At 42.3% G+C, this 18,402-nt stretch overlaps 1 protein-coding gene across 1 annotated transcript in view; it reads left to right on the top strand.

Moving 5' to 3' along the window:
• Positions 1-18,402, top strand: part of CINP (cyclin dependent kinase 2 interacting protein) — a 94,276-nt gene that overhangs the window by 57,356 nt on the left and 18,518 nt on the right. The window contains exon 3 of the mRNA XM_086937831.1: positions 4,622-4,739. Coding sequence (XP_086793957.1) covers positions 4,622-4,739 — 118 coding nt within the window. The remainder of the gene's footprint in view (positions 1-4,621; positions 4,740-18,402) is intronic.

Below are 18,402 nucleotides of genomic sequence, written 5' to 3'. Positions count from 1 at the left end.
GGTGGCCTGCTGGAGTCAGCAGACCATCATGTCTTTTTTTTTTGTTTGTAAAGAAAGCTATCTTTTTTCTTGCAAATGCAGGCCATTTTTCTTCAGGAAAAACAGGATGTGTTTATATACATTTTAAGAGTAGGCAGCTTCATGACTCTGAGGACCCAGCTTCCACAGCTGCATTACTGCCAGTGGCAAGCTGACACACTAATCTGAACCATATGGGCTAATCCAGCCGGCCTAGAACTTAAGCCTTGGATTAAACTATTATCGCCAACAATGCTCTATAGACTGAAAGCAGTAGAGTGACAGCACAGCGCCTGTGGTATCGTGTGAGTTAGAGATGACTGGACCCTTTTGGTTCCCAATGGACTCCATAGAACAGTGATGCGGGTGATAGAATTAATGATGTAGAATGTTCAGTTAATGGTTACACGCTGAGGAATAAAGACGTGTAATATTAAGCTCCGTGTGTGGTGATCATTTGCATGCAACCGGGCTGGGGAGGATGCAACGAGATAAGGGATTATGTAAAACCTGTGACCCGAAAAACTGAGCGTGCTCTCCCTGAGATTTTGTTGTGGTCCAGCAAACTGCTTGTTCGTGCCAGTGCATCAGTCGAATTGAAAATGGACTGTTGGTGTATGTGGAGTCAAAGGCCAATCCCGCTGATACAAGGCCTGTGAAGACATTGAAGGCCTTACAGAAGGTTCTTTCTTCCTTAGCTAAAAATTTGCTGGTAAAGTCGAGACAAGAGGTACTGCACCACAACGCGACACAGAGCTGTCATTCATACAATACGACCACGCTAAAGGCAGTGACAACCAGATACAGAGAAGCGCTAAAGGCCAATATAGCCGAGTGCAAGGAAGCTCTAAAAGCAGAAACATTTCTAACACAAATAAATGCTAAAGGCAGTAGAAACTAGATACAGTGCAAAGAGGTGAAAAGGGTGAAGAACCTGTGCAAGAAACAAAGTTACTACTCACCGCCAAGGAAGAAGACCCGTTGTGTAGGTTCCTACGAATTCCCAGGTTCTGTGTGTTTTAGATGACCTAAACTGAGGGCTTGGTGACCAAACCGATTCCGGACACCCCCACAGTATACATCAGCCGTTAGACCAGCTAGCTCTAACAGTGCCACTACGACCGTGGTGTAGGTTTTTTCTGGCAACCACTGAAAATGACAACCCCGATACCTCCGGGATCGTGGAATACAGTACTTTTTGCTTGGTCACTCGTGCTTACTTATTCTTAGAAAATGCACAGGATGGCGGTTAGGATGGTTCAATAAGTATTTATTGGTCTAGCGTCAGTCTTGTGTAAAACATATTAGCTGCAACAATTAGGAGATAGAGCATACGAAACTTGAAAGCTGTAGTAGTGGGCTGCTTTGACGTTACTGAAAATTCAAGGTTCATTCATAGCGACTATGAAGCATAAAAAAACAAAAGTACATGCACTAATTCATGTCTTGCCAGGCACTTAATTGTGTGCATGTTTACTCAGTTTCAGTACTGCTGCTGACATGGGGATGATTTCTGTAAACTACAATGTCAATGCCTATCATGAGAAGGTGAATAACTATCCCCCATCCATCCTAAAGCTGCTTCCCACCGTCTTCATTCATGTACAGTCGGATCTGTGCAAATAGCCTTGCTAGAAGGTGCACACTGTGCCCACTCCTATGTTCTCTGAACACCGAGCCTGTGGGTTTCAGCCAGCCCAATATCCACAGTATCTGGTGTGCACATCTGAAAACTGTGTGCTGTGAGCTCTAGGCTCACCCTGCTCCAAGCTCCGTAGCCTAGGTACCCATAATGAACTGCCTTAAGCGATGTGCAGCTGTCTCTCGAAACAAGGCATTGCCTTGGGCCACAGCCCACAACTAATATCCATAACCAAAGAATAATGTGCAGACAACCTTTTGCATGTTTCACAGTGGGTTCCGCTTACAGGACATGGTTGAGTCTCCATGCCATCATTCCTCAGTTCAGCTCTATGTGTTTTTTATACTTCCACAGATCTCACAGTAGCAAGCTGTTGCAATAACAATGGGAAGCTGTTGAATATCCAGGTCTCCCTTTGAGTTAGCGGATCACATAATACCGCAGCGTCTATTATAATGCGAGTAGTAAACTTGCATTATACAAGATTCTGTATCTGTATGGAAACCCCCTTGATATATCCATTCTTGTGAAACAACATACGCTGGTTAGATTATTAGAATGTTCTGATAAACGGGTGACGTTGTGGTACAGCTGAAGAAAAAATAGACCATAATTCACACATTTCGCCCCTTGAAAGCCTTTATTGAGACGAAATACATTGGCTGCGCAAGCTGAAAAGAAATGGAATAAAAAGAGAAAAGTTCACTAACAAGGATTGATTCATCCTGTTTCCTGGAGTACTGTGCTTAAATTGTTGCTTTTTACACTCTGGATTGTAGTTGCCTCTCATTCTATGTTCTAAAGTATCTGCAAACAGCCCCCATACTTAGTGCATTGGGAGCCCTAGCTCATTTCACGTAGTCAGGGCATTATAGCCATGACCCAAATTACAGAAGCACTGAAATATCCAATTTGGGTATCTAGGTCTCAGGAGGCTCTCTACAGTTGCTGTCTGAGTGTAGAATGGCAAGGCATCAACAATTTGTTTTTTCTTTAAAAAAAGCTTCTATTAGTGTAATTTGCAAAGGAGTAAAGTTCAATTCAAATGTTTACAAGAAATTGTCTTCAGCCTGAAACAAGGGCATACACATAAGTGGAGAAGTGTTTTCCGGAAATTGTTTTTTTGTTGATTACCACCCTCTTAATCTGGTTTTCCTGCTTTTATCCTTCAATGATCTCCTTTCTCCATTGTAAGGTGTTGATTTTCTTATAATATTACTTGTTTATGAATGTCAATGAACTTATACTGATGGGTGAGGTAAGGTTACATATGTGCAACACTGGTCTTCCATCCAATCGTTGGTAGATTTTAGCTTGTACATGGATCTCATGAATGCCTTAATGACAGATGAGGACATCAGTATCCAGAAGTAAACAGGTGATGGCTCTAACTGAGGGTCTCGCCAATATACACATTTACCCATGCACTTCTGAAATTGTACATTTAGAGTTATTGCAACCTACTAAATGTAACACTCCACGTTTATGTTTCAAAGCATTATTGATCCAGTAGTAACCATAAGCATAGCTTTCCAATTTCAGAGAATTTTAATTCTTATATCTTATTATAACATTCTTTGATGTTTTTGTTATCCGTGCACTTGAGGGGTTTTTAATGTTATGCATAATCCCAAGCAATGGCACCTGTAAATTGTAGTGCCCATCTACATATATAACCGTAGAAATATATGATGTCCTTGAGTCCTTCAATTTCCACAAATTGAAGTACTTTGTTTAGAAGCTCTTCAACCTCTACTTCAAAACATAAATATACTCTTTTATGTACATTAAGATCATTTTCCAATGCTGGAATGTCCTCTGTGGTAGTTCCTAGCGTACCCAGACATAGCCTGTCTCGCTCTTATTATGCAACCGAAAGTCCCAGGACTCTGCAAAAGATCCCAATCTTGCCACCTAGCTAAATAAGATAGTGTTACCTCCTAAACAGCTAGTCAGCTTACAGGACATTTTGAAGCCCTTGAGCGTCCACAAACACTGTGTGTGCCTTTTCATAGCCATTTTTAGATCTCATCTAGCAGACAGCACAAGTTATCTGTTGTTGAAGAGACCTACTGACAGCTTACGAGTTCAGAGCCCACCCATTGCTTAATATTGGTGGCTTTATTGTCACTCTCATTTGCTTACTTTTTATTTGTCAGCTTATTTAGGCTTTATGTCCCCCTCTTATGTTTATCTCTTCAACAGCTCACTTTTGGAGCATTACATTTTTCTTTGTGGTTAAGTGCTCCATGAGAGTGTATGTGTTTTCCAGCTGTCTCCTTCATGTACTGATATTTCATCCCTCCCACGCTTTGAGTTTCTCTCATCTGTGTGTCTCCTGCATTGCTTTCTCTTTGTCTGCCTCCTCCAAACAGCTCCACGTTCCCCTCTCTCGTCTGTGTTGTTCCCCCCCCACCCTCAGTAGTGCTACTCTCACAGCACCCTTTGTGTTGTACCCACCCCCAGGCCTCTGTATTGCTTCCTTCCCCACACGTGCCATGTGTTGCTTCCCTCACCTACACCCTTGCTTCCACACAACTAAGCCGTTCATGTTGCTTTGCTTCCCCCTACCCCCTGTCTCCAACAAAATAGAGAGAAAATGCTTTGACAATATGTCTTTTATATTTTTTATTTGCCAATCCAACTTGGATCTGTAAATTAAAAAAAAAAAAGTAGCTGTGTCATTTTATTAGGTGCACTTATGCATCTTGGGTGTGCCTACAAAATGAGGTGGGTAGACATGTCATCTGGGCTTTGATAATGCTGGTTTATCATTAGAAAGAGAGGCTTTCCGTCTACTAGTATGTGCACCAGAGTCTTGCATAAGGCCAGAAATACTTGGTGATTTTCTGTTTAAGATACCAGTGATATCGAAGTGTTGTTATAGGCAAGTAACTTTTAAATTCTTGCTAATTGCCCAGAGAAGTAGACTGTTATTAATAATAAAACTTAATTTTTCAGTACCAAAGATAATAAGTTGGAGACAGAGAGCGACAATGCTATTGCTGGAAATCCACTTACAAACAACCAGGAGCTTGAAACGTACTGCACTGAACTCCTTGATACTTTTGAAAATATGGTAAGGTTTGCAAAGTGTACTGTTGCAGCATTTTTCTCAGAAACACAGTAACATATTCAGCACATTCCTTCTAAACTTTATCCCAATGTTTTCAAGCCCTCCTCCACTTCCATGTTTCATCCATATTTTAGAGCTACTCTCTACGTCCTGCTTCCACATGCTACTCCCCTTCCTGTCTCTTAATGCTCTCGTCTGTCTCTTGCACCAACTCTCCCCTTTCCATATTTTCTAAGTACCTGAAATTGTTAAGTTAAAAATGTAAAACTGAATTAGTCTATATGTGCAGTTGCCATATTATATGTAATCCTCTGTAAAATATGAGGATAAATTATGTTTTTTAGGTTTGCTCCTGAAAGTAAATACTTTATGTAACAATAGATCATATGTATTTTAACTGATAATAACTTGTATATCTAGTAGATATTATTACAGAGTTGTAAAGTAAATGCCATTTCTGTACCTATGTGCTAACACTGACACAAATCTGTTGACAACCCAATGTATTGCAAGGCATTCCTTTTATGAGTTATTTTAGTGACCACCGTGAAACACCCCTATATCTAAACAGCAATGCTTCCGGAAGGTGTGGCATAAACATCCTAAAAATGTAAAGTTCAAATGTGGCTCTTTCAATAAGAAAGTGCTTCTAATAAGTGCTTATTAGAACTTGTGAGCAAACAACAATTCTTCAGAGTGTGAGAGGCAACATCTTGTAAGTCACTCCATCAGTAATGTTTTGTATGGGAATATAATGCATACCATTAACATCCTTAAAGGAAGTACTTATTCCTGTATTAATGTGCTTATTCTCGTCTGAATGTGCATGCAACTACATCTAGCTTGCAAAGAAACTAGTGTATTGTTTTTTTTATCCTGTGCCTATTTCTACTGAGCACATGTTTTGAATTGTGCTCATCAAAGTAGTCAGACATGTTGCCTTTCTCGATGCTTGCTTTTTCATGTGGGAGAACCTATTGTCTCACCTTGTGAACTCATTTTTAGGTTTTGCTTGACAGCACATATGTCACCAGACTTCATGTGAACATCAGAAAAAGAACTATAAGAAGCACCACAGAGAGAGGGGCTTACCCTTCGTCCCTATATTAATCCTCCTCTCTACAAACATTTGATTGGTCAATGTTTGTGTTAGTTTCCCTAAGAAGTAGTGCATTACAGTGGCCCAGGACAACCCACATGGACAGTGACTTGCCTATTCATTTCAAAGCAGGGGCATTATATAACTATGGATGTTCCAGCCACCCCTTCCTTTTTAGGTTGAGCTTTTGAGACCTGTTGTATATACTTCAGTATATACTTTTGTGTTGGGTTAAAGCCTTCACACTGCATTTCATTTGTTTGTTTCAGTGTCCTATAAAAATCTTTCCTTGCTAGTGGTCAGTCCTGCATCTTTGTCCTGCATTTTTGTCTTTCGTTTCCTCCCACAGAGCAGTGACCAAGTACTGTAGCTTTACGCTTTGGTTATTTATCTGTGGTTTGGGTGACTATTTTTGTATTTCTTCCCTGATCCTGTTACACTGTGGGTGAGTGTTCAGCTTTGGCATATTTTATTGCATCTTCCCTCCTGCACCTTCCTTCCCCTGTTCTTGCTGCCATTCCTCCTGCACCTCCCGCTTCATGTTTCAGCCGTGTGGGGTGAGTCCACATTGCATGGTAACGGCGACTGCCATGTCATTCCATGCAACTTTTTTTTTTTTTTTTTTGCAGTTTAGCGTCCGCTTCGCAGACGCCACTCTTCATGTTTCAGCCACGGTTTGTTGTATTTCTATCTAGGACCCTAATTCGATATTCCCGATTCATGCCCTTATGCGGTTATAATCAATAATATCCTTCTAGAGGCATAAGAATCATATCCATATTCAGTAATAGCCCATGCAGTCCAAAGCACAGCACGGCTACTCCCATCGACTCCTAGAAAGCACAACGCGTTCTTTGAACAAACCAAGCCTCCAGCAGCCCGGGAAATCCCCCCCTGCTTTTGTTTTGATTTGAACAAGAACTCCTGGAGTCCAGCAAGAACTGTTAGTTCTTAGTGACGTCTTATGTCCAACCTTACGTCAAACCCGGCACCTTTCAGGTATAAAATACCAACAGTTGCCTTAAGCAAACACACGGTGGTTTGGAGCAGAGCGGCTATCTACTTACCCGAGAGCCCAGCTGATGCGAGAGCCCACGGAAGCCGCCCCTCCTCTTTGACGCGCTGGAGAAGCTACTTTTTCTCACGCCGAGAAAATCCAGCTCCGGTGTTACCGAGTCACCCTTGCGGGTGGCTGGGAGATCGAGTCCTGAAGAAAGAGATACCAGACCTCCCACATTCTATTACTAAGGTACGGAGCTGGCTAAACCCTTAAAGAGAATTCTTGATTCAGATCCTTGGCAAAACAATCTTAACCAACTTAACTTAAACTGCTACTTACTTACTCCTTCCCAAGTATTAGGCTTAGGTCAGGTACACCGGGGTAGGCGTAGTTAGAAGCACCAGTTGAGTACGTTAGTCAATGGTTTTATGTATGTATATATATTTTATCTATTTTAAAGTATCATATGGCTAAGAAACCATATCTATGCTTTTACAGTATTATTTCATAATACTACTTTTACTGTACGCACTTTACTTCATAATAAGTATTGCAATTGTGGCAATTCATTTCTCTTGCATGAGAAAGAAGACTGCTCAATAAAATAACACCTTTTATTGAAAACGCCCGTCTCTCTATTTCTCTGCACTCTGGTGAAACTAAGTATGCACGATTGACTGAGTGAAATAGCTGTCTATTGTTTTTACACAACTCTAGAGATACACTCTATTCTGAGGGAGCAAAGTTGTCATGTTTGTACGGTTGTCAGAAGCTAATCCCTTCTTGTCTAAATCCGGAGAGTTAACTCTTTCCTGAACATTCGAGAAAGTTTCTAGTGACCTCTGAGCTAGCTGGCAAAACTAATTAAGTCTAATATAGTCAGTAGAGACCTAGTCGACCTCAGTCCTACGTCTACACTGCTGTTTATATTATTCCAATGCGCAGAGCCTATTGGGAATATAGGAACTACACTACAGGTTGAACAAGTAACAATGGAGGCTGGCCACTCTGGGTCATCTACCGCGCTGCCGTACCTCTCCCTCCTGACGTTTAGATTAGCGAGCAACATTGAAACTGCATCCTAATCGTAAAATATTTGCTGCCAGTCAAGCTATGGTCACTAGGTGTCTGTCTTATGCACATAATGAGACTGTTGACACAAAAAACGCACTCTCTGATGATTACTCGAAGCCGTCATGGAGCACGTCACATGACTGGGGGGGCGCTGTTCACAGGAAGAGCTGTGCTGCATATTGCTTCTGGCTCTCAAGAAGCAGCTGCAGAGCTGAGGTTAAGATGAGGAGTTGTTAAAGCTGCAGACAATGGACTCTGAGTATCTCCTTTCACGCCATGGGCATTACCTGTCAAGCATGCTATGCAGGAGCCAGTAACAGGCTTCCAGGGATAGGTGGGCCAAGCTGCAGGCATGAGCTGCGAGGGGGAATATCTATCTTCCATTGAGTGCAGCTATAGTGTCTCTTGTTTCAACAGCTATATCTCCCAGTAATGCGTGGGGAAGACCAAGCAACATATGGAACAAGAGTGGTTGCTTCACGGTTTATACACTACAGTTTTAATAATTGGAAACCAGGAAATACCTATTACAGGTCTTTAGAAATGTTGTATTCATGCCTTTACCCGAATTTGGGATTACACTGCTTCCTCCTCAATGCTCCTATATTGTCAGCAAGCTTTGCCAATTCCAATCCAAGGGTGCAAGAGTTCGGGTTCCTGCCGTACAGCGCAACAATTGCAGGGCAGTGCCTCCCTTCTATTTCGTCTATTTCACTCTTTTTGTTTCACTGGTATATACTTATTCCATGTTTTATTGGGGCGGCCTCCTGCATCCGCTTGGAGGCCCACAACAACAGCCACAACCCCTGTTTCCAATTTCAACACTGGAGCACAGGTCCCAAATCCTCTGGTCGTTTATCTTTCACCAAAACAGTTAACATATACAGTTAACCTGTACATTAACTGTATATGTACTTTTCATACATTACCCACCTTGGCATGCATGTATGTACGTCCACATGCTCTGTAAATGCTTCACAAAGACAGGCTGATTGTATACAACACATTTGTGTGTCTATGTATATGTCTGTTTTCACATAGCGGGGTTTGTGATGAAGGTTGGAGTGAGATTGGTTTAAAAAACACCATGCTTCCCCCTCTTCAGTCTCCTTCTCAGGGGTTTGCCCCACCTCTAGAATGCTTTGTTTCAGCTGATATCCTAGAGATAGATTCCTTTGCTGATATGTCCAACATTGAATTGCTCTAATGTGGACTATTCCAAAATGTGAATGATACTTACAGCATTCATGGCTGTGGGAAGCTTGCTTTTATCTCCCTGTATTATGAATTGATTCCAACAGATCTTCCTAACAGCCAAAGCTATCTCTGCCCTAACTAAAAACAGCAAATAAAGAAAAAATAAATGTGTTAAAAAATGATACCCCCACAAGAACAGCTGTTCGTAATAGCAGCATTTACGGGTCGCCTGACAGCCAGTCTATTGTTTGAACATATTCTTGGACTCAACTGGAAGTGGAAGGGACTAGTAATTGTGTAAAGGAACCTAGGAGTGGATCATTCGTGTCACCTCTGCCAATCCTAGTGCCCTGCACAGAATCCAGAAGGGCTTATTCTCCGAGAGAGATGTGTTGGCAAATAGCTTCGCACTTGCATTGTAATCTCTAAAAGTGAGACGTATTGGCTATGCCAATGCTTGTTTTAATAACTACCGGTTTTTCTTCCATACCAGTGCCGTGTCACGTCATGGCCAAACACCACACACCACAACCTAAGCCCATAGAACCCATAACCCCTTATGTAGCCTCTGTCTGCCTTTCCATCCACACCGGATCCAGCAGTCTCCACTTCTCTCACCTGCATCCTCAGCCTGACCCCCAGTCGTACGTCATCCCACAGCCTTACTCCACTTCTCACTTGCATCAACATCTTCCCTTTCCTGCACCAGTGAGTAGTAGGTATGGGCATGGGTACCTCCCACCTGAACACAGAAATGCTTTTATGTCGGCAGACTGCATCAAAATGGTCACATAGTGTAAGTACCCGCTTCCCCAATCCAAAAGATATGAAAAGATCACTGTAGCCGGAGTCCTGAGCACCTTGTCACCGACGTCCGTGGCACCAGCTCCAACTCCGAAGCAATCTCTGCTGTGCGACTGAAGAAATAGACTCATTACCTGCGATGTGGCTGGAATATCGGTAAATGTATAGAAAGGGTCCCCGTGAGGAGAGCGTGTAAACACACAATAACACGATTACAAATTTGAATAAGAAAAAAGTGGTGATTCTAATGAGAATGTTGTCATTTATTCAACAACACTACATTTTGATTTAGTGAAGCATTATTACAATCACTTTAAGGAGAGTAGAAAATTGGAAAATGAAATAGCCCCAATATGGGAGGGGAGGGAAGGAGAACGTGGTGCTCGAGGGCTGTGAAAAGGGTTAAGGAAAGTACACTGACTTAAACATAATGTACATAAATACCAGAATCAAAGGAATTGGGAATTATTCCAAAGACCAAAACAGCCTATGTAAATTAAGGCAAGTATTGAAAACACAATTCAACTATGGACATTCTACGGTCACATATGCAGTTCAGTGTGATCCAGGGGATGTGCCGGACGTCCAAGAGTGAAGAGGCGTCGACGTTTCGACCCCTATTTATAGGCTAAATTAAGTCCTTTTCCGGGGTCTTCATCAGGACCGTTACAGTGGGGGAAGGGACGAAGTGGGGCCGTCCTGTCTGTAAAATTAAAAACCAATATCAGAAACTGGGGTATTGAGTTAAACAACACAGTCACTGTCCTGTAAACCGTAAAGGTTGATTAATCAAGGCAGAATAACACCATGGGGTCCGGGTCATTAAGACCTCTGGACAGAGGGAACTGGGAGCTGAGAAAGCAGCATGTCATGCTCAAGCTCAGTAGTATAAATCTTAATTATCAAAAGCAACCCTTGAGTACCGAGGAAAAACAATAGCCAACAAGAATATTTAAAAGATATATACAATATTATACAGTATCTGCGGGAAAGACTCATTTGGAGTAGAGGAGAGACAGTGCAGTTGCCCATCCAAATGGTGTACTGCTCCAGAAGGGGAAGAAACTTGCTCCCAAGAGACTGTCAACTGTAGATTGAACCACAGGTGTTCATTAGTCCAAGTATCAATGTGTCGTGGTAAATTACCATTACACGGACAGGATTAAATAGCTACAGGTCCAGAAAGGACAATTAAGGTAAATTGTAGGCGGGTATGAGATTACCTTTAGTTAAATCAAACACACTCCATCAGGATAAACATCAGCGGGAAAAATTATTGCCAAGACTGGTGGGCGGCGTGCTGGTTTACTGTGGAACTAGCTGTCAAATCTAGGTCAAACCAAATACTTCAAGATATTAGAATGTTAGGACACAGGTGTTCATTAGTCCAAGTATCAGTGAGTGGTGGTAAATTACCATTACACGGACCGGATTAAATGGCTACTTAAGGTAAAATGTAGGCGGGTATGAGATTACCTTTAGTTAAATCAAACACACTCCGGATAAACATCAGCGGGAATAATTGCTGCCAAGACTGGTGGGCGGCATGCTGGTTTGCTGTGGATCTAGCTGTCAAATCTAGGTCAAACCAAATACTTCAGGGTATTAGAATGGTATGATGGGATAAAACGCTGGACGTCATATTAGTACATGATGGGAGACACTACATTTGTTGTGAACATAAGGGTTGACATTGGGCCATGTTGTTAACCAATAGCGAATCAAGAATAATTGGCAGGAAGAGCCCTATGGCCACTGGGGACAAGGTATGCCTGAGTCACAGTAGGTTAATACCTTGTATAGGTCCACGCAGCTTTTATGTGGACAGGAGACCACGGGTGCACGCGGCGGTCGCCATGAAAAATCGGTCGACTGGGTGCCGTCACGGTTGCTTCCTGGAGAGACAAGGAATATTAATAAGGGAACGTATTCCCGTTTCTATCAAGTTTGGGGTCAGGGCGTCTAAATGAAACACTTACTTGATGCACGGGGAACGAGGCTCAAGCCTTCTTTCCGATAGCAATCCTCAGAACTCCGTCAGCCGCTACGCGGAGTTTGGGGGCGGAGCCTGTGACCTAACATGGGTAATGAATATAGAAGAGATACTGCTTCGTCCGGGTCTACCTGACTCATAGACCCACTACGCGGAATATAAGAGCGGAGTTAGGTGGTAATAATGTATCGTCTCGCCAGTGAAATAGAAATACAAGTGACATTGAGCTAACATAGTTCACAAAGCATTACAGAATATTTGCCAAAATACGCTTAATATATTGCGCTCGCGCACTACCCAAACAAGGGAGTGTAGGCGAGCTGGCACATCGAAAATCCAAATAGGCTGTCAAGATAACAACAACTTAATATGTCAACAAACACTAGATCTAACATTGAAAATTCACAATTATCAGGTAAACGCAAGGCATGTGAGCATAGAATAAATCGAGAGATTTCACATATATGTCTGGCTAGGTAAAAATTGAAAAATCAAAATATATTGAGCTCACGCACTACCCAAACATGGGAGTGTAAGTGAGTCGGCAAAGAATGAGAGTCGTAGAACTCGTGCACCTATCATGCATGGTGGTGTAGACGAGTAACCCATGGATGTAGCAAGGTCAAGTTAGTGTGAGTGAGCAAACAAATTATTGGGAAGGGTGTTTGATACCTCTCAAGTGACATCGTTTAGCTAGTGCAGTGTACAGCGCGGAGGATTCTATCATCTTAATGCAGCCAATTGGGCAAAGCTGCCGTCCTGTTCGTTCAAGCCATTTTTGATGGAGTCTAGGAGAGACATCCATTTACACTCTCGTAAATTCAGCACAGATGCTAAATTCCCACCTCTCCTGCCTAGGGACACCTTCTCAATTACCAGCCACTTTAAGTCTGCCACTGTGTGTCCAGTGTTCTGCCAATGGTCCACCAGGGGGGCACCTAGGACCTTGCAACGTAGCCTGCTACGGCTGGAATATCAACGCAGCACCTTTACTGCCTCATCGGCCCAGTATATTAGGATTTGTGATCGCACCTGTGCACCAAGTTCTTCAACGATGTAGCCCAGCAGTAAGGAACCGAAGCTGTTTGTCTGGAGATAGACGCATCACCTCCCCTCGCAGTAAGGAATCGACGCATCACCTCCCTGACGGTAAGGAATCGACGCATCACCTCCCCTGCAGTAAAGAATCAATGCTTCATCTCCCTTGGCAGTAAAAAAGTGATGCATCACTTTGCTTTTCTGGTGCCTCATCTCCCCTGTGCCTGTTTTCGTCTTTGATTTTGACGTATCCCAGGTACTTTGAGATAAAAGTGACACATCCATCGTTTCCTATGGGCTGAACTGTTTTGAACCCTTTAAAGTGATATCTTTATTTGTGTATGTTGGATTTTTGTCGCTTTTTTGTAGAACAGATTTTATTTGTCAAATAACAAATATATTACTGAGCGCTGTAACCCAACAAGTCATGCATACAAATTGCATAATAAGATATCTTTGACAATTTCAATAATAGGACAGGACAATTGAAGAGCAATGCATTTGAAATATTGACACAAATAAAAGAAAAACATAACCCACCCCGTCCCACTTACTCCTACTCCAGAGCAATACCATACAAGAACAGTCGCATCAATCCAGACATAGTACACCAACATCCCAAGGGCGATAATACATATCGACTATAGTTGGATGGATGCCAACTCCGTAGATCTGGCTGCCTAAACTCGTTCTAATTCTAGGCCACGGTACTCTTCCCAGCGCTGCCAAATTTGATAATGTTTGAGCGGGCATCCCCTGGCCACAAAGATGGGGATCTCCAGTCCCATACAGAAGATGTTTGTCATTTTGATCAGGTTTTTTTCAGATAAATATTTGTTTATTTTTCTAAACTGGTGTGGTGTCATTTTGTAGTGTTTTCACTGTGTTAGTGTGTGTGTTTGTACAAATGATTTACACATTGGCTCATAAGACAGGGGTTATCTTGGCTGTGGAATCCCCATACCCTGCCTAGAATAAGGGTCCTTACTTGGACTGGGTGGAAACCACTGCCAACTATGAGACCCCCATTTCTAACACCAGTGCTGAGGAAGACTCTGGTCCTTTTTCTCTGTGAATCATAGACCATCGTTTTTTTATTTTTTATTCAATGACCCCTTTCTGACTTTAATTGCCATATATTGAGATTTTCTTTTATTTAGCTGTCACTTGATGGGGAATGATAAAAAGGGTAAAATGCGTTTTAACTGCAGAAACGGAAAGTAGCTTGCTTCAGGCATGCTGCCAGTCTGTGGTGCCTGACTATATCGACCAGAACTAACCAGATTGCATTCCGCTCTGCTTGGTGTTTGGCACAGGCCAATGGAAGGAGCCCATGAGAAGGAATCTGAAGGAATTCATTGTGTTTTGAAAGGTGAAGTCAAACGAATTTCATAAATTCTAAAGTTTGGCTTTTGGTCGTTCTTTGTTATCCACCACTCTATCTCTTCCAAGACAGAGTAATATTAGAATCAGTCTCACTATCATTATTATAAAACATAGTGACATCTTTAACCACTTAATGTAGTTATGTAAACCACTGGCCGTTTTTTGGGTCGACATAAGAGAGATGAAAAGTTGAGTCAGACGCACCTGGATCAGACCTATACTGCCTGAAAGGGACCCACTGATGTCTATGGTAGGGGCTCTCCCATCTGATCTTACTCGCCTGGTTCAGTTTAAAGAATTTGCTCTTGTGGTATTCAATTTGGCACCAGAATTGCTAAAACCACTGGCACAGATATATCATTTGCACAGATTGGCCACTACAAAAAAGCTGACGTTTTGTAAAGAGTGCCAAATTATGCCGATAAAACATTCTGTTGAGGTAGTTCATCTCCTTTGTGTAGTGCCTTTTATGCATCTCATATTACTGGCCCTTGACAGCGAAGAAATAGGCCTCAAATTGTCCCTTTCACCACCTACATGCTTGTGAGCAGCCAATGAGCCATCCGCTCTGCTTCCAGTTTCATGCACACACACTCCCCAAACAAGCAGGGCAAACCCAAGGGAGCAGCAGTTGGGCAGCGTACAGGTATGCAGATGATGGTAGTGGCCACTCCTGCAGCCTGAAGTAGGGAAGAGCTGATATGAAATCCTGCAGTGTGGTGAAACTTAATAAAACAGGTTTCAAAGTGGTGTACACATTAGATAGTCGATCCTATGTTTTGAAAACTCTGCCTATTTGCAATCCAAAAGGCGTCACAAAGTGAGTTTTATGAGTTTTGATACAATATCATATTTTTCCTCGTTCCCTCAAGCTGGTATAGACTTGAGGAAATGTGCACAAAGATATGTTTGAAGTCAAATTCAGAACATAATGTTGCTGAATTGTTTCAAATTCTACCTGCCGCTGCGACACTAGGTGTACTAAAGTCCATCCTTCAAGTGGTCATTCAGGAGAACCCACAGAACTTTTTTTTCTGAAATTCCCAATTGCAATTCACATCTCTCTTCTGTCTTATTGGCAACAAAACCTATTGATGAGGGAAATGCATACGAATACGTCCATCGACTGTTGTGACAAGCCTGATAACATTTTTCATGGGTTATGTGCCCGAAGAAGTGCCCGCACTCGGTCATCATTACATTTGTCACTGGTTCTATACCTGAAGAATTGCCTGCACTGTGCCATTGTTAAATATTTTTTGGGTTCTGTACTGAAAAAAGCAGGTGCGCTGTGTCATTGTTAAATGTTTTGTGAGTTCTGTACTAGAAGAAGTGCCTGCAATGTGCCAGTGTTAAATGTTTCATGGTTTGTGTACCGGAAGAAGAACCTGCGCAATGCTATTGTTAAATGCTTTAAGGGTTCTGTACCGGAAGAAGTTGCTAGCTCTGTACCATTGTTAAATAGTAATGCGGGTCTGTATCGGAAGAAGTTCCTTCACTACGCCACTGTACTTTTAATGTATTCTCCTGAGTATCCTTGTTATTTTTGGATCAAGCCAGGGCAGCGCATGCGTTGCTGCGAGGCAAGCTGTATTAGGGTTAGGCATACAAGCTACGCCCATTTCCCCACCTATCCATTTAATTGGCTCCTGTTACTGTCCTTGCATAATGGTGTCTTTTTATTTGTGAATAGGCTTGTTAGTCCCTCTTTAGTACCGCCTTGTCTGCATTTGTAACCTCCCATAACGACTGGACCTTTTACTTGCCTTGTTACACGGTCTGCTTTTTAAGTCAGTGAGCACTATTTTGTTTAATGAATAATGGGAACAATGGTAGCTGCTGCTTCAATTTGCAGCTCGCCCTCACAGCACTTGCGGGATAATGATGGCCTCTTCTTTTATGGAGCGCTATGTGCTTTCACTTTAAAAGTGGCTGCCCCCACCTGACCTGCACTCTGCCTTTAATAAATATTTCATGGTTTCTGTACGGAAAGAAGTGCCTACACTGTGCCATAGATTAATGTAATATGGGGGTCTATACCAGAAGAAATGCCTGCCCTGTGCCATTGTTAATTGTTTCAGGGGTTTTGTACCAGAAGTTCCTGCACTGTGCTGTTGTTAAATGTTTCAAGGGTTCTGTACCAGAATAACTACCCGCTCTGTGCTTTCGTTCAATTTTAATGAAGGTCTGTGTCAGAAGAATTGCCTGCACTGTGGCTTTGTACACTTTATGTGTTCTCCTGAGTATCCTTGTTATTTTTTTCCTCAGTGATCAGGCTAGCCCATAAGCCAACTGAGCATGCTCTATATTTTGTTTGCTCCTGTGGTAAACTCAGCTCAACCAGAAGAACACCCAACATAGACCTCTCAGCAATGGTGGAGAGTGCCTACTACTCCCACAATAACCCACGGAGAGAGTTCATGGTTGGTGCTGGCTAAATTTCTAGTGAAAAGGGAGAGGGGTGCGGTGAAGGGGATAGTTTCAGATATAAATGGAGAGGAAATTACTAATTTTGGGATCCTCTATGGTTTTGTTGACCAGGATTACCATTTGAACCATAAGGAAACCTATCTAAAGCAAGCATTTGTACATTTGTACTCCATGAAGTGCTCAGCTCTTCTAATTTTACATTAAAGTCGGAAAATCTTAACATGTTTCATTGTCCGCCCGCAACCAGAAAATTGTTAGAACGCAAGAACTGACAAAATAGTTCTTACTCTAGCGCTCCTCAGTTGGAAGATAGTGGACTTAGAAATAAGTATTGAACCTCCCTCCTACACAGAACTACAGTCTTACCCTAACATTCCTTTATACAGTACGCAGACTCAAGCTCTCTGTTTCTATGGCAAGTACTCCTAGTACTAGGGTAAACCTGCTAAAACCATATATTTTCTAAATCTCTAGTCTCTTGGAAGTCGACTCATCCGTAGCATACTCTTCTCTCCTTGCAAGTCAGGAGACATGGCAGAACTTGGACAGTTTTTAGATTTATCACGATATTTCTGGAAATATAAAAGGCTCCCTGTGCAACTGTGACAGAGAAGAATTCTACATCAATTGTTACCCCCAGGTTTCACCAGTGTAGCATATCACAGATGTGGAAGAGGTGTGGCCCTGCGGCCAGGGCGACTGACACTGGAATCTGGGGCTCATGGTTCGATCCCCACACCAGCGGCAGGTCAGCCCAGCACCAAGTGACTCTGGGCAACAGCTTGTTTAATCTTCCCGATGGCCCCCAGCGCCGGGATGCCTTCGGGTAACTCTTTGCGCTTTACAAATACTGGATTTACATTTACAGACAGTTTTTGATCTTCTTCTTCCTAATAATCAACACTTCCTTCTTAAATTCTTTTGAGCGTCCTGAAGACCCCAATCCTCCGTTTCTGTGCAAAGTGGTCCCAACAAGTAGGGACATCTTCAATTTTTGTTGTTTTTGATTTCTGAATCACAAAAGTAATCAATCTGTGTTTGACATACTGCGTTGCTCTTGATTATCCGGTCAAGAGACCACACTGAAAGTGCACTACCCCTGAATTTGCATGGAATTGCCACGATCCTGACTCGCTGTGAGGCCTCACTTGCACAAACTACTCTCTTAGACATTTTCCACTCTGTTTTCTGAGCATTGGTAAATACAGAGGGCAGCGTGTAACATTTTCCGAGTGTGGCATTGCTTCCTATTTCGAAATCTGTACCTCAGAATGGGTAAAAACAGGGTAATATTCCACTTTTTATGCCTTTCAGAACTGCAGCTCTGCAATATTTGCAGTGCAGTGTTTTGTATTTTCCCTGTTCAATTTCCATCAGGTTTTAAATGTCAAAATTTAAGTGGGAAAAATAATTCTGTGCTTCCACACAAATATTATCCCTTTAATCTCAAACTGGGGGCAAACTAATGTTTGCGTACAAGCTGGGATTACTTGCCCTCTTGAATAGAGGGCCAATGAATGCTCCAGCCTTTTGCTTCTTTGACAGGTAAATACAAGAATTGTGAAGAAATTCAGCATTTCCTAATATGAATATGTTCTGCATATGCTAAGAAATACATTGATGTGAGTAGACGCTGCTCTATGGT

This window comes from Lissotriton vulgaris, chromosome 9 (assembly GCF_964263255.1).
Source record: "Lissotriton vulgaris chromosome 9, aLisVul1.2, whole genome shotgun sequence".
NCBI lineage: Eukaryota > Metazoa > Chordata > Amphibia > Caudata > Salamandridae > Lissotriton > Lissotriton vulgaris.
This window is presented reverse-complemented; position numbering and strand designations above follow the sequence as displayed.